This window comes from Sarcophilus harrisii, chromosome 2 (assembly GCF_902635505.1).
Source record: "Sarcophilus harrisii chromosome 2, mSarHar1.11, whole genome shotgun sequence".
NCBI lineage: Eukaryota > Metazoa > Chordata > Mammalia > Dasyuromorphia > Dasyuridae > Sarcophilus > Sarcophilus harrisii.
In genome coordinates, this window is record NC_045427.1 from 77,906,259 (window position 1) to 77,931,280 (window position 25,022).

The 25,022-nt window shown below is 33.9% G+C and overlaps 1 protein-coding gene across 4 annotated transcripts in view; it reads right to left on the reverse strand.

The window, feature by feature from the left end:
* The window catches only part of MAP4K3 (mitogen-activated protein kinase kinase kinase kinase 3), a 173,232-nt gene that overhangs the window by 109,842 nt on the left and 38,368 nt on the right, over window positions 1-25,022 (reverse strand). For all 4 annotated transcript variants that reach the window (XM_031950390.1, XM_031950392.1, XM_031950389.1 and 1 more), the window contains exon 2: window positions 14,858-14,915. In XM_031950390.1, the coding sequence (XP_031806250.1) occupies window positions 14,858-14,915 (58 nt within the window). The remainder of the gene's footprint in view (window positions 1-14,857; window positions 14,916-25,022) is intronic.

Genomic DNA, 25,022 nt, shown 5'->3' on the forward strand with positions numbered 1-25,022 from the left:
CATTGTTCAGCAGCAAGAAAATATAAAGACTAAAAGGTTCAGCCCTGGAAATAAATATACTATGAAATATTCAATCACTTCCTCTATGCTGGTTCATTCCCTATTGCCTACAAACATGCCCACGTATTACATCATGCTGAAAAAACCACCACTTGATCCTTTTATCACTGATATCGCCCTCTATTTGATTGCTCTTTGTGATTAAACTCAAAAAAGCTATTTACAATACTATATATTCCTTCTATCTCTACTCTCTCCCTTTTCCCTGCATTATATTCCCTGTCCCATCTCTTCTACCATTCTGTCCCCTAGTCCAGTTCCAGCCCCTCCCTTCCTTTCTTTCTTCTCTTCCCTTCTCCTAACCCCATACAAGTTAGCTTTCCATTCCACCAAAAATACTCTCTCCAAACTGACTAGAAATACAAACCAAATGTGTTTTGTTCAGTCTTCATTTTGTCACTGCAGCCTCTGATATTGCTGCTTACCTTCTCCTCCTTTATTTTCTCTAAGTTGTAGGGAAATCACTCTCCAGATTTTCCTTCTACCTAAATGACCTCTCCTCAATCTTCTTTGCCGGATCCCCTCCTAAATTACACCATTAATTGTAAGTGTCCCAAGGATTTAATTACCTTCTCTATGACAATCCTAAAATCTACCTCTTCTTTTCTAACCTCTTTGTTGACATCCAATCTCACATCTTGAACTGGATGAAGGTCTAGCAGACACATCTAAAACAGAACTCATCTTTCCTCCTACACTCTCTTTCCCTCCCTGCCTTCCCCAGTGTTGATGAAGGTAACCCCAGACTCCCATCCCTTAGGTTCTCAATCCAGGAATCATCCTCAGCTCCCGATTATCTTTCACTCCCATAGCCAATCTCTTTCAAAGACTTTTATTTCCATTTTGCAACATTTCTTGAATATGCCCCCTTCTTTCTTGATACTATTAACACACTGATACAAAGCCTTCATCTCACACCTGGATTACTACAAGAGACTGCTAGTAGGTCTGCCTGCCTCAAGTCACTCCCACTCCAATCCATTCAGCTTCTATAATTTGATAAATTCCCGTGGCTTCCTTTCACTCTCTTCTTGGTATTCAAGTTCCTTCATAGGAGCAGCGAGGTAGCACAGTGGGCAGAACACTGACCCTGAAATCAGAAGGACCCTTGTTCAAATTTAACCTTCGACACTTACTAGCTGTGTGACACAACCCACAATTGCTTCCCCCACCCAAAAAGAAAAGCCCTTCATAACGTAGCCTCCCCTAACTTTGCAGTCTTCCTGACACATTCTCTTTGACCCATGATACTGGCATTTCAAGAAAAGACAATCCATCTTTCAACTATAACCACTTTCTAAGGTTGTCTTCTATGTTCTCCATCTCTGCATATTATGCAATCCCTCTCAATTTGAGCATCTTCCCTCTGTTAATTATTTCCTATTTTTATAATATTGTTTGTGGTTTTTTGTTTGCATGCAGTTTCTCCCATTAAATTGTGAGCGCCTAGCAAACAGGGCCTGGCTTTGCAGCTTCTTGTATTCTTAGTGCTTAACAGAATAAGATTATTACATAGTATGTGCTTACTAAATGTTTACTGATTAATTGAAAAGGAAAAAAAATAACCTAAAAATCACCCACAAACCCAAGAAGGAAATTCAATCAAAAATCTAGAGCATTAGTAGATCAAATCAATCGAAAAGATATAAAAATTATGCGGAAAGATGAGTCATAAGACATAAAAAGCCTGCAAATATCTAAGTAAATATTGAAAGTTAAAGGAAACCAAAATGATAAAACCCAGGAGAATCTCTGTGGATTCCCAAGATAGCAAGCAACCACAGCAGGATGTTCCAGAATGGTTCAAAGAGACATATTACAACCTTGAAAGAAGAATTTTGATGAGAACAAAATACATAATTTATGGTCAGAACAGCAGAAAAAATTAACAGCATAAGAAAATCTGAATTTTCGGTGGCAAATAGAAGCAAAATAAAGACTACTAAGAGACTGGAAATACAAATTATACTGAAATGATGGACAATCTTGAGGAGAAAGGAAAAACAAAAATGTTCAAAGAACATGATTTCTATATAAGCCAAACACATTGCATCTCAAAGAACTGCAAGACCTCAGAAGAACTAGTCAAAAAAAAAAACAAAAACAAAAAACAAAAAACCTGACTACAACAATGAAAGGCTCAATACAAGAAAACTGCCTAAACTTGTGCATACAGACAAGGAATCATCGATCAGGCTGCCAGATGGTACAGTAGGGAGAATGCTGAGCTTGGGTCCCAGAAGAGTTCAAATTGGCAATGAGACACTTAACAGCTATATGACCCCTGGATCATTCCTCAGTTTCCTCATCTGTAAAATGGAGGTGGCAATAGCACCTTTCAACGTTATTTTAAGGATCATATGAGGTATTTGTAAAGCACTTAACATTCTGTCTAGCATAGAGTAAGCACTATATAAATCCTTCCTTTCAACAATCAAAAGAATAAACAAAGCATCTCCAGCAAACTAAAGAAAATCTACCTATAATGCTTCAAATTCCAAGGCACATAGTGTTTAAATTTTAAAATTCCAATTATAAATAATAAATTTAGCAAGCATTCAGGAAATAGACCAAAGAAAAACAAATTTGAATAACAGCAAAACTATTCTATACCTACTAGAAAGAGAAAGGCAAATAACTATAATTACTAAACAAAATAAAAATAACAAAATATGTGGAGATTCTAGAAACTATTAAAAGTAACAAAAGAATAAAAAACTAGAAAGAAAGAGAGTCCTATAGGGTTTAAAAAAAAAAAAAACTCATTAAGAGATTTCTTTCAAAAGTCCACAAGGACATGAAGATGAAAGGAAAATGTAGATACAGAAGAGGGGAAGGTAGAAGAGCAGGCCTGAATCAACATGAAACAATCCCAGCTACTGCCCTTGCTGGAGAAATATATTTTGTAAAGCTAAATTACAGAATGAAAGAGAACATAATGTATAATGTAACCTAGTCAAGTACAAGGTAAACAAAGAAGGGAAAATAATTTTTATGGTCTTTCAGTAGGAAGGGGGGCTCCAGGAAAATGAGTGAAGCAGCAAAAGACAAGAAACTAAGAGAAAGAATGGGGGACCATCTCTAATCAATAGAGTAAGGGCTGAAATCCTGTGGAGGGAAAGAAATCTCACCATAAATTTAACCAGCAAGGATTTGATGCCCTGGGACACCAGCCCCTTGCTTCAAGAAAAAAATCAGAGCTTTTGAGGGCACACAGATTGGTGAGGGCATATGGATCCTGAGAGCAGATTTCATGACATATGGAAGAGAAAATGATCATAAGTAGAATAGGAAGTAGAAATGGACCAAACAATCAGGGACATGAAAAAAACAACACATATTTATTTATATACCACTTTACCAATTTGCAAAGTGCTTTGCAAACATGATCTCATTTTATTTTCACAATATGCTAAAGAGATGGGGGCTACTTAGCACAATAATATCCCCATTTTGCAAATTAAAAAAAAAAAAAAAAAAGAGGCTTCAAGAATATTGTTAAATGACTTGCCCAGGATCACATAGCTAGTAAGTATGTGAGACTGGATTTGAACTGAGGTCTTCCTGTCCAGTGCCCTATTCCAGAGATTCTTAAATTTTTTACATTTGCATTCCAGATATATAGGTATGTAAAACAGATATGCAAATCAAACATTTACCAATTTAATAAATTACAAAGAAAACTATTTTAGTTTTTTTTTTAATTAAAGCTTTTTATTTTTTGAAACATGTGTGGACAATTCTTCAGCATTAGCCCTTGCAAAAACCTTTTGTTCCAATTTTCCCCTTCTTTCCCCATGCCCTGCCCTAAATGGCAAGTAGTCTAATAAATAGGTTAATAGGTAGAAATATATGCTAAACATGGTAGAAATATATGCTAAATCCAATATGTGCATTCATAAGAAAATTATTTTAAAGCAATTCTTTGATATATATATATATATATATATATATATAAATAATTTTATCATTAAAGATGAAAGCAAATTTGCATAGTGAGATGGATGTGCTTCTTTATTTTTTACATAAAGAATTAACTCTTAGCTGAATATTTGATATCTTTTACTGTTGCCAAATTTTTTGTGACCTCCACATTCAGTTACATAACCCTATATGGGATTGCAACCAACAGTTTAATAAACTGCTCTAATCTACTACAACCACATAGCATCATTACTGGGAAAAAAGCAAAGAAATACTGAACTAGGGAAAAAAATTGTTTTAAAAACAAGACTTTTTCTGTCAGGAAGCAATTTAGGATAGTTGAAAGCAAATGCAATTTCATAAATGAAATTCAAGCCAATCTCATTCTCCTATTTAATTTTGGGACTAACTCATTGCCTAACTCCAGTGCCTATCCGAGATATTAGTAATGATGATCAACTTAAGGGATTGCTGATCAAGTTTGCAAATAAGCATTCATTTATCCATTTAATTTTTTTTTTTTTGGTATTGTTAAGCCAATCTTTATTAAGGAGGTAGGGATCCCACTGCGGAGACTTTGTATCTCTCGTGGTTGACAAAATCAAAATAAGGTCATTTACAAACAGAAATATCTAAAGGACTGTTATGCCAAAGTTCCCTTTTAATGGGGTGACCAGTTCCTCCAATTGTCCCATTTCATAATTCTGCCTTAGGTTATAACCGTCCCCTCTTAATGTTTGAGATAAAGGTTTTATAGACATTCCATAATGTTTGACAAGATAAAGGTTTATCCATTTCAGATGTCATTAGAATATCAGTAATATCATTGTTCTTGTTATTCCATAAAAAGCTTGCTGCCCCGATACTCGGGGCTAGGCTCTTTGAGATGATAGTCTCATCTAGCCCTGGGATCAACATGGATGCATTGGTCCCAGTATTTCTCTCCATTTAATAAATTATTGAATTGGTCTCTAATCTCTGTCTTGCTCAGTTTCTTCGGCATTACAGGACCTCACCATCTATAAGGAATTCCTTATGGGAACAGCTAAATAGCACAGCGAATCTCTGTGACTCTAGGCAAATCAATTAAGCCAAATGCTTGGGGAAGGAGGGGAATAAAGGAAGGGGAAAAGGGATCACCCTTCAACTTGATCTGCCTCTGGAAAATATATTAAGTGAACAAGTTACCTTATTTCTGCTTAGCCTGAAGTTGCTAATCATAAAGAGTGCTAAAGAATATTATCTCTATGATGCATCTGTCAAGGAATCAATAGGATTTTAAATATAATTCCTGCCCTTATACCTACTCTCCAAGGATATGCCTATGTAAAAAAGAGATAGGTTTGTAGATTAGACATTAGATGATTCTATATCCATGACATACCATGAAATAAACATATCCTAAATAAAAAATCTTTAATAACAAATTTATCCTATTACTTAGATAAAGATAATATTGATCTTTTATTAGATGGAAAACAATAAAAAATATAAGGGTCTATAATCAACTTAAAAAATGAATTCCCAAACAGTATCATTCACAGAAAACACTAAAGGAATAGAAGACAATGCAGCGTCTAAGAATTCAAATTCTAGGAATTTAACATGGCAATCAACTCTTCTCAAAACACAAAAATTTTCTTGTGTTTCCTAAAGAAAAATCATCCAATTCCCCTCTCATAATATCTAATTTCATTTTTTCTCTATCTTCCACTTAACTTCTGTAATAAGTTATTTTATCAAAAATGGAGGGAGAGAAGAATTGCTTACTGACCTCTACCAGTTTTTTTTCCCCTTATTTTAACATTTTATTTAACATTTAAAATGTTAATAAAAATATATGACTGGACAACATGTGAGAATTTAGCTAACTGAAAACTATCCAAATATGATGTTCAAGTCAAGAAATTTTATGAAGCCTTCTGATGTCAGTTATTTTATTTTATTTTATTTTATTTTACTATTCTTAACATATAAGCAATTTTCAACTCAATTTAATGAATACTAAATCTCTGAGCCAGGTATTAGTCTCTTAAGTTTACCAATAATGTGTTGAATAGAAGCATAACCTTCAATTTCCATTAAAACAAAAAACTGTGTAACCGATAAACTAATCGTATGAACAAATTATGATAGTAAAAATCTTAAAAACGCCAACTACTACAGATCTGTTTTATCCAGCTACAAAAGGGGAAAAAAAAAGAAATCGGACTTTCATAAGGAATGAAATTTAGTCTGGGAAAGTTTAGTAAAGCATATTTATGAATCTGGAGGATAATAAAGAAAATCAAAAAAAAAAAAAAAAAAGGACCAAACTAGCAGCTATATAGAGTCTAAGAGCTCCAAAAATTACTAAACTAGGAGGAAGTAAATTCTGGTAATTAACTGTTGGAATCCTTACAAAGTGTTAACTCATTAGAGTTGATAGAGACAATAATTATCTAATTTAGCATGGTTCAGTATGATTGATCTGATCCTACGAGGAGATGTTATGAGCCAGAACTTGAAACAAGGTACTAAGTGGAATTGAGGAGACAATGGTTAAATCTAGTTTAGCATTGATTTAATCCTATAACAAATAATGGTTTCCCAGTGATATAATGATTGGTGTATACTCAGTATACAGCATATAAGCAAGAAGCTCTCAGGGCCAAAGAGCACTCTGGGAGATACAGAAGCCCACAAGCCCACTCTCAGAGGCAAAGTCAGATTCATTCCATCTTCCACCTTTGTGCTGGCTGGAGACTGAAGAAAGCAGAGGCAAAGGACAAGCTGCAAGAGCTCTTGGAACTAAGCAGAGAGATAGGCCTCTAAGAAAGCTAACCAGGCCCAAGCAAAGAGATAAGAAATAAACGTTTGGATTTTATCAGCTAGCTGTATTTGGAATGATTATTACTCAGAACTTAAACTAAGGCTGCCTCCACAAAATCTCCCCAAGAAACCTGTTCCCAGAGAGAACCATTATATATTATACAAAAGAAAAAGAACACCACAATTAACTAAGGGAAAATGAGATACTGAATATGCTACACATTTTGTGATGGGTTTAACTTTGTTGGAAAAAATTGGTTAAAGGGCATCCTAGTTAAGAATTTACTCCTCATATAGGTGTTATATTTCATCTGTTTCATAACTTCTATCTATCCCAGAGCTAATCATCTCACAAACATATACCTTTCGAAGAATGTGCAATCTAAAAATATATTATTATAAGGGGAAATTTCATATCTCTAGAGGCCTACTTGCATAAAATAGAGAAAGAGAAGGTCAATGAATTGGGCTTACAACTAAAAATGCTAGAAAAGGAACAAATTAAAACCCCCCAGTCAAACACTAAACTTGAAATTCTAAAAATAAAAGGAGAGATCAATAAAATTGAAAGTAAAAAAACTATTGAGTTAATTAATAAAACTAAGAGTTGGTTCTATGAAAAAACCAACAAAATAGACAAACCCTTAGTAAATCTGATTAAAAAAAGGAAAGAGGAAAATCAAATTGTTAGTCTTAAAAATGAAAAGGAAGAACTTGCCACTAACGAAGAGGAAATTAGAGCAATAATTGGGAATTACTTTGCCCAACTTTATGCCAATAAATTCAACAACCTAAATGAAATAGAAGAATACCTTCAAAAACATAGCTTGCCCAGATTAACAGAGGAAGAAGTAAAATTAAAAGTCCCTCAAAAGAAATAGGAAAACATTAACAATCCCTGAAAAAATCCCCAGGACCAGATGGTTTAGTGAATTTTACCAAACATTTAAAGAACAATTAACTCCAATGCTATATAAACTATTTGAAAAAATAGGAATTGAAGGAGACCTACCAAACCCTTTTTACGACACAAACATGGTACTAATACCTAAACCAGGTAGGCTGAAAAGAGAAAGAAAATTATAACAATGAATACGCTAAAATCTTAAATAAAAATATTAGCAAAAAGATTACAGAAAATCATCCCCAGGATAATACACATGACCAAGTAGGTTTATACCAGGAATGCAGGGCTGGTTCAAATTAGGAAAACTATTGATAACTACTATATCAAAACCAAACTAAAAAACCATATGATCATCTAACAATAGAAAAAGCATTTGATAAAATCCATCCATTCCTAATAAAAAACTTGAGAGTATAGGAAAAATGGGCTTTTTTAAAATAGTCAGGAGCATATATTTAAAACCACGAACATCATATGCAATGGGAAAAGTAGAACCTTTCCAGTAAGATCTGGGAGGCAAGGTTGCCCCTTCACCTTATTATTCAATATTGTAAAGAAACACTCCCCTGCAATAAGAGTCAGAAAGAGATTAAATGAATTATAATAGGCAAATAGGAAACCAAACTATCACTCTTTGCAGATGATAGATGGTATACTTAGAGGACCCGAGATTCTACTAAAAAAGCTATTAGAAATAATTCATAACTTTTAGAAAGTTGCAGAATATAAATAACCCATAAATCCTCAGCATTTTTATACATCACCAAAAATCCAACAGTAAGGATAAAAGAAATTCCATTCAAAATAACTTACAGCATAAAATATTTGGAAACCACATCAAAGAAAAGCCGGGAATTATATGGCAAAATTACAAAAACTTTCCACAAATAAAGTGATTAAATAATTGAAAAATATTAACTGCCTTTGATAAAAAGGAATATAATAAAGATGAAATACTCCCTAAACTAATCTATTTATTTATTAAAAAATCAGACTTCAAGAAAATATTTAATGATCTAGAAAAAATAAAAAAAATTCATAGGAATAATAAAAGGAGAATCTCAAGGGAATTAATGAAAAAAAAAATCAAATAAAGGTGGCCTAGCTGTACCGACCTAAAACAATTATGAGCAGTCACCAAAACCATTTGTATTAGCTAAGAAATAGATTATTGATCAGGCAGGTTAGGTTATAAGACAGAATAGTCAACTACAGCAATCTATTTTGACAAACCCAAAAGATCCTGGATAAAATTCATTATCTGACAAAAACTGCTGGGATAACTAAATTAGTATGGCAGAATGTAAAGCATGGACCCACTTAACACCGTATACCAAATAAAATCAAAATGGGTCCATGATTTAAACATAAAAAACAGATTATAAATAAATTAGAGGAACATGCTATTTATCTCTCAGACCTTGGGGAGGAAGAAATCTGTCACCAAAGATGAACTAGAGACCATTATTGATCACAAAATGAAAATTTTGATTACATCAAATTAAAAAAGCTTCTGTACAAACAAAACTAATAAACAAGATTAGAAGGGAAGCAACAAACTGGGAAAACATCTTCACAGTTAAAGGTTCTAAAAAAGGCCTATTTCAAAAAATATGAAAATTGACTCTAATTTAGAAGAAACCAAGCCATTCTCAATTGATAAATGGTCAAGGAATGAACAGACAATTTTCAGATGAGAAATTAAACTATTACCCTCAAACTATTTGCATTTTGCTTTTCTTAAGTTATTTTACCTTCTGAATCCAATTCTCCTTCAACAAGAAACTTTGTTCTCACACATATTTTTTCTAGGATATACTCGACATATTCAACATATATAGGACTGCTTGCCATCTAGGGGAAGGGGTGGAGGGAGAGAGGGGAAAAATCGGAATAGAATGAAGTTTAAGGGAAATTTTATACCCTAAAGGGTAATTGTAAAAAATTACCCTGCCATGGGTTCTGTCAATAAAAATTTATTATAATATTATTATAATAATAAAATAAAATAAATAAAATATATTATTAATATTTGGGACGGGAGTGATCTTAAGAGGAATGGAAGAAGTATCACCACACAGACTTTGTTACATCAATTGACACCTGATTTTAGCAATAGGGAGACTGGCTTATCCACATCCTTCCATCAACTCTCCAGAAGATCTACCCAAGATATTAGACATTTCATAATAAGAATGACAGAGTAATGTAATGGAGAAAGAACCTGCTCAGATCTGGGACAACTTGGGTTCAAGTCCCACTGCTGACATATAATGATTGTGTGACTCTGGGTTAAGTCCCTTAACCTCTTTTAGTGCTTACAGGCAACTAAAATGGTCCATTGCAGAGAAGGTGCCAACCTACATTGGAAGAGGGAATTAGGTTCTATGTAATCCACTCCCTATAACCTGTCCCTACAACAATCAAATCATCATTTGTCATCCCTTGCTCATGTATAATGAATCACCTACCTCCTTTACTGGTCATAAATACTTTTAATGCTTAACGCAACAATTACCAAAACCAAGTTAAAATAACCAACATAACTGTAGCTTACTTACACCCTTTGTGTTATCTTTTCACTGTCCTTTGGTAATTTGTAATTGTGGCGTTCCAGGATTCAGAGCTGCCTAGTTATCACCAGGAAAATATTGGTAGTAAAAGATTAGTGTTTGGGGTAGAGATTAGGATCACTGAAAGTGCTACGTGATTACCCTAACGTACTCTAGCTCATTTTGTTCTGCAGTACCTAATTATATACATTGATTAATTATTTTAATAGACTGGGCAATCTAAATTCTTTGTTCACTTTTTTTTTTCATGAATTTTAGACTAATCATTTTGTATAGTTATGAATCTCACAGAGGTGGCTCTATGGTGCACTGTTGCTCAAACCAATTAGTGCGAAATCATGTGGCTTCAGAAACTTAGTTCCCCATTTGTTTTTTTCACAAGGTGGTCAGAAAAAGCAATATAAAAACACATTCAAGAAATTTTGAATTGGTTGTATGACATGGGAGACACTTGCACAGGAACTCCCAGCATGGTGTGCCCCTTATCAGAGAAGGTGCTGTGCTCTCTAAGCAAAGCAGAAATGAATTACTCCAAAAGAAACGTGAGATATACAAAATTAGAGAATCCACCACAAATGTTCATGGGGACTATTTTGTGACCGACCTATGGCAGAGCATTCTGAGCTCATATTGGTCTGATCAACCACAGTCAGATGCACTGTTAACTTGACTCTAACACAGTGATTTCATTTTGGTCCTTTTTGAGTACAAAGGACAACCACCAACCAATGCCCATCTGTAAAATGGACTGGAGAAAAAAATGGCAAACCACTCCAGTATCTCTGCCAAGAAAAGCCTAAATGGGGTCACAAAGATTCGGACACAACTGAAAAACAACTGAACATCAAAACCTCAGTAAATATCAAGCTGGTAATAAATGTTTTCTTTGTAACCTCCTCACCACCTTTTTCCCCCATGATCATTAATAATTAATAATTAAATTTCATTTTTCCATTCCTTTAGGATCTTTTCTGTGATACTGATATATTGAAAACAGATTCCTGAATATCTTTAAATTTGTGTTAAATTTATGTTATGGTATGTTAAATGTATGTTAAATTTATATAACATACAATTCTATTTCTGGCGCTTTTGTGTATATTTCCCTTAAAGTGTTTTTTATTCATTGCTTTTGAAGAGTCACATTATGCTTTAATTGGTTATTTTATAAAAGTCCTGTTTTCTTTAAGGCTTGTGGAAAGACCAATTTTATACTTTGGTAATCTAAAGAGTATAGGAGAGGTCTGAAGTCAAAAATTTGAAAATCATTAATACAGATCACTCTAATAGAATGAATACAACTAAGACATTCAACCAAACATATACAAAGGATTAATTTTTGACATGCCTTTAGAAAAGAAAAACAAAGGAAAAATGACCCTATGACACTACTACCACCGCTGCTGCTGATGCTGCAGTTACTACTACTTCTGTGACTTTTCAGATAATGCTACTATTTTCAAGACACACTATACACTGTGCTACTAGATGCCAGGGAAGAAAAGGAATATATCATCTTAAAGAAGGATCTGCTATGTTTCACATCCACCAAGAAAACTACTTAAGGAAAAATATCACTGATCATCTTTCTTTTCGTGGCAATCTCCAAACCATCCCCCCCCAAAAAACCCAAACAATTCTTATAACAAATAAACAGTTAACTCAAACAAATCCACACACCTAGTATGTGAAAAATGGGTGTGTCTCATTCTTTATTTTGAATCTTTCATCCTTATGTCAAAAGGTATGTAACATGCTACTGCATCAGTCCTCCAAAGTTGTGGTTGGCCACTGCATTCATTGGAATGTTAAAAAGTTTTTCCAAGTTGTTTTCTAATGATAAACATCTAGCCAAGTTCCTCTGAAACCATCCCTTTCATGACACAGTAACATTCCATTTCATTCATACCATTATTTTTTTTACCTGTTCCCCATTTCTCTCCTGCAGCAAAAAGTGATACTATAAATATTTTTGTACACATGAGTCATTTCCTTCTTACTTTAATCTCTCTTTAATTCTTTGGATTAAATAATAATCTTCCTACTAGTAGCATTGTTGGGTCAAAAGGTATAATAATTTAGTGAATTTTGCATGCAATTCAAAATTTGCTTTTGAGAATAGATTGACCAATTCACAGCTCCACTAACAGTGAGCTCATATTTTTATACCTCCACTAACAGCGAGCTTGTATTCCCCACAGCTCTCACCAACAAATGCCACTTTCATTATATGTTGATTTCTATCTACTTCAATCTAATTTTCAAAGAATTTGTTACTTTAGTTAATTTTTGCATATCTCTACTCACTTGCTTATCCTATTATTCTTTCCTCCCAGAAGAGGGGCTCTTCTAAGACAAAGATAAAACTCATGGATAGATTCTTCAGAGGGTCTATAAACTTAAACGGTGAGAAAAATTCATCATTTCTTTTGCCTCTTTTTATATTCCCAGCACTAAATACAGGTGCCTGGTACATAGTAGGCATTCAAAGTGTATTGACTGACAGGTCTATGCTAGAACACTTCCATGTGCTGTACTTCCAGGTTAGGACTTTCTGTTTGGAACCTTCCCTTGCTGAAACCTAGACTGTCAATTTGGATCTATTGGCGTTTCTTCTTGGATTTCTTAATCATTTCTAAATTTGTTATTCTATTTCTTAATTTTGATGGAATAGCTATTAGAGAGCTGGAATTTTCTGCTTCTTTTTACACTCCACTATCTTGAAGAGAACTCTCTGGCATACTACTTCTAATAAGATTCTATGCTTTCTCTGCCATGACAGAGATAGAGCTATTCAAGACCTTAATACAAAGATGGCAATAATTTCTAGTGGTTTAGATTGAGATAACATTAGTTAAAATGCCTAGTTGCATGAAATGTGAGTCAAGGCCATAAACCCAGTATGCTAGTTTGGCAATTTTCCATATCTTGGAAATCCCCACTTAACCCTAACTGTATTTTAATAGTAAAATTACATTTCATCATTTATTTATTTGCCCTATTCCAAGAAATGAATGACATTTGAGTAATGATAATCACCCAATCAAGATGGTTCCTTCCCTTTTAAGGGCCAAAACTATATTCTAGCTGATACTATCCATATACTCTGTCTCTCATCTATCTCTCACATATCACTTTGGAATGGAGGTCAGTCTACTTCACATTTTGGACTGCTTTATTCATATCTACTCAGATGAAGAGTCACCTTTCCAAATCACATCATACCTAATTCAATGTGTGGACAGAAATAAACTCTGAAATAGGATCTGTACCATCATGAGGAGACTGGGCTGCCTTACTTTATACTATAAAATGTTTTAAAACAACTATATCTACCTATTTCACATATCTTTATCAGACCAGAAGGTCACAGTTTTAGTTAAAAGTTCTATTCCAACTTTTTTCATTTTTTATATATGAGTAAAATTAGTGTAAGAGCTGTTAAGTAATTTTCCCCAGGCGACACGGGTACCAAGTGGTAAAGCTGGGATCTCTTGAATAATAGGTAAGTTCCTTATTTCCCCCTGTTTATCCACAGTTCCAAATATCAGTTACTAGCATGGTGACTCATAGCATATATCATATATACCTTTCAAGTAATCACAGTGGCATTCAAACAGTGGGCTGAATGTTATCAAATTCTTGCAAAGTCCTGGAAAACCTTAGCCAATCTGGGTACCTACTCGCAATATTTACACTACCAGACTTTTGAAAAAACTGGGGAAAAGAGCAATGGATCAATGATTCTTTTCCTTATCAAACCAGCTGCTTACTTTCCTCATTTCATATTGATCTTTCTGTGAATCACTGATCTTTTGCTATGATAGTCTCATAGGAATCCACACCCCACACCATCACTGTTTGTGGATGAGAATACAATATGTATGATAACCCAAATTAAAGTAACCTAAGACTGGAAGAGATACAGATCTGAGGAAAGAACAAGGAAGCCAGGTCATAATGTACACAGCCCAGAACCAGTACTAGTCTCCAACCAAGAGCACCCCACAAATCATGGTCTTCATAGCTAGGAAGACAATCAAAGACCTTTTGTAGGTTTCCAATTCTATGGGAAAGGCTAGGTGAGTAAAAGGAAATGTAATTCAAGTGGAAGGAATATTAATATGCTTCTAACAAAAAAAAAACTCTACTAGTATCTAGAAATCTGTCAAAAGTATTATCTTTCTGTATGTTCTAGCTTCTTAATCTTCAAAATGATCTTTCAAACTTTGAATTTTCTCATCTTTTAAACTCTCTTATCAGGGAAACTAGATATATGAAGATACATGGGTATATAACCATGGCCTAGTCTTCAGAAAACCCACAATTCCCTATTTTTCATTTTCATATTCTCTCAATTAAAAATCCACTCCCAAGGAGTACTAATTGTCCATCCCCTTCATCTCAAGAATTCCCTAATTATGTTGCAAGTCAAATTTATATCACACAGCATATAATAATAATTTCATATAAACCTAATTGAAGTAAAAGGAAATGTAAATGTAGGTAGAAACATTTCACAAAGATTCATAGTCAACAATCTCCAGAAAAACACCATATTCTAGAATATAGGAAACTTTACCTGGTTCCAATTTTATTACTTTAATTGCTGCCAGTTCACCAGTGTTAACATTTCGAGCCTAAGAAAGAAGGAAAAAAAAGTTTTAAAGTTTTATTTAAAGGTCATTTTGAACATTTTAAAGTTTTATTTAAAGGATATGTTAGGTTAACATTTGATTCTTTAACAATATGTCATATTATGATAATTTACATTTTAAAATATAATAGTAAAAATGTGAAATTCTTTGCTAATTTAATTTATTCATGGTTTAAATTTGCTCCTTTAGCATGACAGTAAGACCAGTTTGGATATATTTCAACTAAATAACTAGGCCCTAAAACAGAATCCTATATGAAAAAAGTTCTCATATATGAATGAAAATATTTATTACAGTGCTTTTAGGAATACCAAAAAAAATAATTAAAAAAACAAAGTAGGTGTTTATATTAATGAGGGAATAGCTAAACAAATTATGGCACAAAAACGTGGCAAGGTGCTACTTTAGTATGAAAAATAATGGATAAGAAGAATTCAGAAAAATATAGGGAGAGAAACTGACACATAAGCAATAAGCACACTATAGAAGAACAAAATGAAATTTAGCGTTAAAAAGTGTGATACTGAATGGAATATTAGCATATCAGAAGGTAAATATGAAGATCAGATAGATGCCCGAAATGAACAGATACAAACTGTAATAAGCAGAACCAGGAAAATAACTACACATGACCAGGTGAAGAGAAAAAAGTACAATTACAACAAAAAGAAACTGAATGATATGTGATTATAATGACTCCCTTCACCGCAAAGATATACAACTGTGGGTGTGGAATATGCATGTGGTGAATATTTTAGCATGTTTTTGCTGGGTAGGGTGAAAGAGCTACATCTGAAAATAAATATGATGTAAAAACAAAAATAATCTTTTTTTTTTTTAAAGAAAAAGGATTCTAGAAAGTGACTAACTGTTGGATGAATGTTAAGTCACAACAGGTATCTTGGTTGCACCTTATTAAATATATATGTTCTAGCAATTACCTAGAAAGTTTATTTTCAAAAGACAGTATGAGGATTTATTAATCATCCATTATGTAGCAGACACTGTGCTAACCACTGGAAATACCAAGAAAAGTCAAAAAACAGTCCCTGTTCATAGTCTAATGAGAGACAAACGATATGTAAACAAAAGATTGAAGGGATAAATTAAAAATTAAAAAAAATTAAAAATAACGAAAGAGGAAAAACACTAGTATTGAAGGGGATCAGAAAAGGCTTCTTGCAGAAGGTCTGATTTTTAACTGAGAAATTAAGAAAGTCAGAAAAGCCAGAAGGCAGAAGTGAGGAGGAAAAGAAAGGATTCCAGGCACTGAGCACAAGCAATGAAAATTTCTAGTCAGAAGATGAGTGTCTTGTGTGAGGAAAAGCAAGTAGGGCATAGATACTGAATCACAGAGTCCGTAGAAAGGAGTAAGGTATAAGAGGAAAAAAAAAAAAAAAAAAAAAAAAGGCCAAAGAACTCATGTTAAGAACTCCTGCCCTAGGAAAATATTGTATCTGAAATCTGGTAGAATAAAGCAAGACTTTATCCTGAGCCCTTTAAAAGTGCAATGAGATCCTGCCAGAATAAGTAATAAGAGTATTCATAGCACAAGTGCTAATAGAGTATGTATAACTTAAATAGTTCACAAATAGAAAGATTATACATACAAAATTTTAGAGCTGAAGCATAGCTGACCACAGGAGGGCACAATCTGCTAGTCACAAACATGATTAAATTCGATGTCTCACAAGGGTTTTTGTAGTCAAGATTCGCTAAAAATAAATTCAACTTCTTTTAACAATCATGCATAAAATATAACTGCCAAAAGGTAAAGGATATTTAATCGATATTTAATATATAGTCTGTGCTTTTTTAAAAATGCACTTGTGGTTTTATATATAAAATGCTCCCAATGAGAAAATTCCTCCACCGAAGCGGCTCCAAACATACACTGCAATTCAGCCTTGAAGAGTTTCAAGGACTTGTCTAAAATCATACAGCCTGTAAGAATTAAAGGTAAGACTTCAACCCCAGTCTTACAAACTCTAGGGCACAGTTTATAAAAGACTCACTTGTAAAATGTTAAGAACTAAAAACAAGTTAAACATCCGTCAGTCCAGCCTCATGATTCTAAGATTCCTAAGGTCACATTTCATTAAGGCATAGAATGTTCCTATTGTTCCAAATTGGTTCTTTGAACTGAAGTTAAATCTCTTAATCCCCCTGGGCAGTATTTTTCTCATTTGTAAAATTAGGGGTATTGGATGACCAGGCTTCTGTAATGCCTTCTAGTTCTAGATCTATGAACTGTAAGAATCTGTCAGGATTTGAATCTAAAGTTGATAAATTTGTGTAATTTTTATCACACTACAATAATTTCTACTTGTAAAACAAAATAATTCAAAAGACTCTTCAGTTTGAAATTTGTCAGTAAACCTCAATTTCCGTTAGCATAACACAAAAGACATGCATTTTAAAAACCAATTCTTCAATTATTGTTCTATAAAAAAGTCAGGAGGATAATTTCAGAGAAGTCTGGAGAGATTTACATGAACTGATGCTGAGTGAAGTGAGTAGAACCAAGAGAATATTGTACACAGCAACAGCAAGATTATAGGATGATTAATTCTGATGAACGTGGCTCTTTTCAACAATGAGATTATTCAGACCACTTCCAATGGTCTTGTGATGAAGAGAGGCATCTGCACCCAGAGACAGGACTTATGGGTACTGAGCATAAATCTCAACATAGTATTTTCACTCTTTTTGTTGTTTGCTTGCATTTTGTTTTCTTTCTCATTTTTTTCCTTTTTGATCTAATTTTTCTTGTGCTGCATGATAATTGTGGAAATATGTATAGAAGACTTACACATGTTTAATATATACTAGATTACTTGCCATCTAGGGGAGAGGATGAGAGGGAGGGAGAAAAAAATTTGGAACACAAGGTTTAACAAGGGGACACGTTGAAAATTATCTATGCGTACGTTTTGTAAATAAAAAGCTTTAAAATCAATTCTTCAGAGTCAACTGAAAAAGCATTCAACTAAAATGATACTTTTTATTTTTTTGCCTTTTCAACTCTGAAATATTTTCCAGCATATGACTTAGCTGGCAGCATATTAGCTCATCACAAAGGAAAATATTCCAGACTACTCTTCAAGATGCTTTGTGTGGGGGGAAAAAAAAAATGTCTGGTATATGTGCAGCTTCATTTTGGACCTTTAAGCAAACCAATAAGTCAACTTCAAACTTTTGAGTGTCTACCCTCCCCTCATAAAAACTGATTTTTAATCATTATGATTTGATATCTTGGCCTTCTTAGAAGAACTACATTCTGCAGTTTCTAACTGATTCAGTGGCCAAGGTTTCATAAAGAAAATTAATATTATTTAAAATTTTTAGGTTGGATTATTCTCTTATGGAGTCTCCTGCTTAAAGGTAATTATAATGTTCGGGCTAGCTTTCTGGAAGTCCTCTGGACAGGCCTGGGTCTCAGCAGGATGACATCATGAGAATGGTCAGGAATAGAGTCCAAAGTCTTTATTGTCTCCTTCACAGTCCGTGTCTGTCAGTCTCTGTTTCCAGCAGTCTGACCCAGTCTCAACCAGTCTCACTCTGAGTCTGCCTTTGTTCCCAGCTCTCTCAGCCCTTAAATACCCTATTACAATTACATCAACTGTAGAACTATTACATCACCATGCTAAGTACTAAGTATATGTAAACTAGACAACCATTATCTCATCAATTCCACTGAGTAAACAACTTCCTGCAAGTATCCTTGTTTCAAGTATATTTCTCCAGAATTACAGCCCTCTACAGATAATTGTTCTTAAGAATGCAAACTAGAAATATGATAGCTGCAAAATACTGCTGTTGTATAGTTCCTAAAAAAATTCTAGGACTCTAGCATTGACTACAAGCAGACAAAAAACAAAAACCTGGGGCTAACTGCCCTTCCCTAAAAAGTTAAAGTCCCTAAGATGATAAATCCATCTTCTCATTAAATTATCCTCATTAATCTACTTCTATGACAGGAAGAGAGAGGTACAATGACTTTGATGACAATATATATTTTTAGTTGTGTTACCAATGGCCAAGAGAATTCAAGTATGTGCCAGGGAAACTTGACAGAATGGCACATTACTAGTATGTTACTAGTATATATACCGGTATCGTACTTTTTAGTTTCCCAACATTATGTGTTATCTGAGTGACCCTGAGAGTTGAGAGTATAGAGATTCAAGTCTGGTCATAGTTTAAAAGATCTTCCAAAGACTTTAATTTCCAGGCCTGCTTCAGGCTTCTTAATCTAGTCTGCCATACAAATTGGAGTTAGTATTTTCTGAGGTGATTTTATGCTGGAGAAAGACTGCTAGGATATCATCTGCTGGCCACAAATAAAAATTTTAAATGTGGTGCCAAAGTAGGTGCCCAAAAAGCAATTGTTAAAAAAACTAATTTGAAAAATTACTATTCTAGGTACTAATCTAGTAAATAAGAAAATAAAATCTAGTAAATAAGAAAAGTTGATCATTTATTACCTATTTAGTGAACTGCTAACCTTATCTTTTAAGGTGTTATAAAAGTTTCTCTATGAATCTGTGAATTCATCCACATAGATAGCAACCCATCTACATACTCTCTTCCCTGTGTGCCTCTTTTAAGTATTCTCCCTCCAGAGAGTCTGCCCAACATGCTTCAAGTCTACTAGAATTCTTGATGTCAAGTGAATGCCACATGAACACAGAGTTGCTCATCAATGCCCTCTCAAGACATGATTCATCCAACTCCTTTTCCAGTCATACATCTCTCTAGTGGAAAGATGGTCTCTCTGTGGAATAAATATATTAATAGAAATTCTGTGTTCTCTGGGAATTTACAAATAGAAAATAAGCAATGAAAAGAATATGAATGAAATGAGATAGTACCTTTATGACTCAATATTAAAATATTAAGGACTAGCATTCATATAGTGTTTTAAGATTTGCAAATTGATTTATAAATGTCTCATTTGATCTGCAAAACAATCTGGAGAAGTTGGTGCTGTTATCCTATATTATAGATGAGGACACTGGTGGGAACAATGTTTAGATAATTTGCCTAATATCAAACAGCCAATTAGTCTCCATTTCTGGATTTTAACTGACCTTCCTGACTCCAGGTCTAAATGTTTTATGCACTACAGTTGAGTGAGCAATGGAATTCTCTAGTTTTCTCTGGTGCTGCAAATTAAGGTATGATGCCATTGAAAGCACAACGAGTTTTAAAAAACCTTCACATACTGTGTATAAGATTTTTGTCATCATTTCAGAGAACTCACTTCAAAATCATTTATCCTCCAAAAGTTTTACATTTAAATAGGTATTTATTTTAGTGATATCTTATTTTTCCTAGACATATATAGATCAATTAAAAGTCTGCAGATTTAAATAGAATAATGTCATACTGATGCTATATATATATATATATATATATATATTATCATTTCAGAGAACTCACTTCAAAATCATTTATCCTCCAAATATGTATTGATGGTGTGAGCATCCTCCACGTAGAGCCCTTTGGTGACTGGAAAATGATAACAAGTTGTCATATCTTTTTATATTGTTCACATAATATAATCCAATATATGAATGGATGGAAAGATATTTTCTCTATTATTTTTGTACTTAAGATTCATACCCTTGCCTGAAGAAAGAAAAACTTCTGATGCTAAACAACAGTGGAGACTACACTAAGGAACCAGGATATTTGACATGCTTACCAATGCTGCTTTGTTGAGTTAAGCCAAGGACAAGATATATTATGTTAATCAAAGAACAAAATGCTAATGCAAAAGTGACTTCTTAAATCTGTTTATCATTCATACAATCAATAACCAAATCTCTTTATAAGCATTAAGAGATATTTATATAATTTTAAATGATTCTTGTGCCTAGAATTCTGTAAGAAGTATAAAATCAAGAGGCATGGAGATAATTATCAACTCAGGAGAGATATTATCTTCTGAGAAAGATCTGTCTTCTAAGAAAGACAGATTCTATAGGATTTGTAAAAATCCCTATCTAAGAACAAATTTTTAAAAACTTACTTTGAAATAGCAGTCCAAGTAAAACTGACATGTACTTGGTTTGTGGTTCGCTAGCTGTTAGTAATCTAGATACTGTGTAAACCGCTAACAAATCAAAAGGCATGTAAATTCAATGAAGGAACTTTGCTGGAAGGGAAAGATTACTTCTATCTTTTGAATTTGTAAATAATTTGATACTAATCAAAAGATTTTGTAGCTACAAATTTTTTACTTAGTTTTATGAGCAATAAAGACCAAAAAAGTAGCTGACATCAGACTTTATCAAGAAAGCAAGTTCCAGGGGCAGCTATTTGGTGAGCACCAGCCCTGAAGTCAGGAGGATCTGAGTTCAAATATGACCTCAGACACTTAATACTTAGCTGTGTGACCCTGGGCAAGTCACTTAACCCCAATTACTCAGCCAAAAAAAAAAAAAAAAAAAAACAAGTTGTAGAAGTATTGTTGAATATATTAATCTAATATCTGAATTATAAGCATTATACTCTGTGTTTAAGGACATACTCATGTCACATTTTGGAACTATTTCACTAGAAAAGTTAACATTAAAAATGTTCCTTTCTGTAGCTCTTGACTTATCCAGAACATCTCATCCCCTGAGGTTTACTTAACTGAAAATCCAATTAGATCATTTAACATACCACCTGATTATCATAAAACAGCATTAAGTACAAACATCAATATCAAAGAGTGCTACTATGAATTCCAGATACTCTAGATCACAGCTCTATAAATCCAAGACAACCAAACAAAGAATAATTCTAATCATGCCATTAAAAAATTTTTTTTTGATTATCCTTTTATGCTTCTCATCAGTGCTTCTTGTCCCAGTGTGATCTCTAGGTGGTACTAAAGCTGATACAAAAATTCACAGGTAAGGAGTTGAATTAGGCTATAAAATCTATTGGCTCATTGCTTGTCTTTGTCTTGTTATGACTAGAAATTTCACAAATGTGAAGTTATACAAATAATCCTAATTCTCCACCATTTTTATCGCAAAAATAAAATAAGGCCTTGTTTACTAAAAATTACTGGGTCAATAAAGTGTGCAAAATGTGTAAATGCCTTCTTTACTATTTCTATGAAAAATCTAAAAATCCAAATGTGATTTACTGTGAAGGTTGCTAGCAAATTATACTACAAATAAAAAGTAAACAATATATCTGAAATATTCTTCTTTCCATTTAATAAAACAGGGTTTTTTTTGGGAGGGTTAGGGAATATACATTATCAATTCCTTTTAAGAGCATTTCCTAGAGTGGCCAGTCAAGATGGTACAGCAGTGGGAAGAAATACAGTTGAGATCTACCCCTACCTGCCAAAATTGAGAAAAGATCAAAGTCCTGATTAGTAAATATGAACCAAAAATAAAAATAAAAAACCCAGTCCTGGTGGGATGTTTAAAATCTGAATAAATGAGAAACTACAAGAAATCTAGAAATAGGAAAGGACTATAATGAGATCTGGATGATTTTCTAGTCACTGAGATATGAAGGGCATGTTGTTTATTATTTATTTTCAAAGAGGACCAATGACAGCACAGGGTAGAAGTTGGGGTTTAGAGTGCTTGGCTATGCTGATGGAAAACTCTACCACCAGTTAGGCACAAGTAGCCCATTATAAGACCTGGAAGGGAGACCTCTCTGGGTCTGCCCAACTCCTGTTCCTTTACACTCTTGAAGTACATGTTCTCTAATGTGGAAGGTCCCAGTGGTTCCTCTATCTCACAAACGACACTCAAGTTCAGAGAATCCTTATATCCCTTCTTGGGACACAGTAGGAGCGTTTGTTTTGTGAGTTCTCCATAAAACAGTCTTCTACGTGACTGTGATTTGGGCATTTGGAGCCACACTAGCAGCACTAGAGTTTGAGTAGACATTCAACTCAGATTGGTTTGAGAGAGCTGCCTTCAGGATCCAGTACTTTATCTTGACAGATGATCTTCAGATGGAAGAAGGCCAGCCTAGCCCCTGTAAACCTTCCTCAGGACACACTGTGCCCAACAGGAAATGGAAGGCAAGAAGAACTTTTGTGTGGTGAGCTCACTTGAGGACGCTAGCTGTGAGACTAGAGAGGAAGGTTTTTATTTAAGCTAGGATGAAGAAAAAGTAGAGGACTAGCTGACTTCCAAGGTTCCTTCTACATTTCAGTCTATGATCTATAAATTATTACCTATAACCACACAATAGTCTCATAATTATATTTTTCATTAATTAGAATAAGAGTTTGCACTTAAAAAAATCACTATGTTAGTTCTGAAAACAATTTTAAGGTTTGTGTTTTCTTTACAACTCAACAGAAGATTTTATTGTTATTCTTATTTTGACAATTCAAAAAATGTTACTTCACAGGACACAAACACAACAATTGAAGTTAGTTCTTAGTTCTTAAATAAATAACATTTCTTCAATTAAAAGATTCTACTATCTCATATGAAAATTCACCACTGTTCCTAATCTTTCTATTACTATTCAGGGCACTACCATCCTCCCAATCTAAACTCACCAAGCTGACAACCTTGGTGTTATCCTCAAATTTTTCTAACCAATCTATTGCAAGTACTTTTGATCTCCTTTTAGAGCACCTCTCATTGATGCTCTCTTCTCTCTTTTGACACTGATATCACCTAGGTCTAGGCTTTCATCACTTAATAACTAAACTTAATATAATCACCTTCTTTTGCATTTCCCATCTCAAAGCTCTTCCTCTTTTAATCCTTCCTCCACTCAGATATCAAGTAGACAAAGGCAGATCTGATCTTATCACCTTCCATCAATTTAATAAATTCTAGCGGCTCCCTTACAACTTCCAGGATCCAACAGAAAATCCTGTTTGGTCATTTAAAGTGCTTTACAAAGCGCTTTCCAGATGGACCTAATGACTGGCCTTTTCCTTGTTATCTTCACACAAGGCACTAATTTCATCTCCAAACTACACCATTTACATTCTCTGTTTCTCCCATACCTAAAATTCTCTTTCTCCTTACTCTTATCTCCTAACTTCTCTGGCTTCCTCCAAGTTTCATCTAAAATACTACCTTATGCAAAAAGCTTTTCTTGGTTTTCCTTAATGTTAATGTCATGTCTCTGAAATGTCACCTCAATTATCCTGTGTATATCTTATTTGTAGCTAGCTATTGCACATTTTCTTTCCCAATTATCAGATTTTAGTTCCTTGGGGGCCAGAATTGTTTTTAACACTTCTTTATAACCTGAACATTTAGCACAGTACCTCCCTATATGATAGATGCTTAATAAATGCTTGCCCCACTCCCCCAGGTCTTTGAGCTCAATAATTTTTAAAGGGGGATAGTCTGAGACAGATGAAAGAGAAAGACAACATATACTCTGCCTGTGAAAGCCTGTGAGAGGACAGCAGTACAGACTGTAAAAATGACAAAAGTTCACCAACAAGAGAACATGGAGAGGCAAATATCAAATCTTTGAAGAACAGAACAAAAAAACCCTACAAGACATTAACAGTTTTACTCTGAGGGAACCCTCAGTTCCCTTCCCCATCCCAATTTACATAAAAGACATTTTTGTGGTATTTTTTTAAAAGAAATTTAAGCTGTTTCTTTGGCCTGATTTTTGTTTCATCTTAAAAAAAAATCCATGATCAATCATGAAGGCTTATACATATTTGCATATGCAGTATGCACATATACACACATATCCAAGGAATGGAAGAATCCAAACACATAAAATGTAACTAGGCTCCATATCTAAATACTGTCTGAATTTGAAAATTTTAAAAAAATAACTGGGAATTCTGAGCTGTTATAATTTTATTAATATCTTTAGTCTTATACAAAAAATTCCATTGGGAATTTTTTTGGGGGGCGGGGGGGGGGGGGGGGGGGGGGGGAGAAGCCGAGGAGACAAGGGAGAAGGAAGTGAGAAAGGTTGCCCTTGAGCAGGAAAGAGAAAAATCTATTCTGAAAAGATTTAACTTTTCTTCCTTCTTCTATTGGGGTTCTCCAAGAATGAGTGCTCAGTCTATTTTGCTTCCCAATACACTTACGTTACATATGTCCATATAGTATGGGATATGTG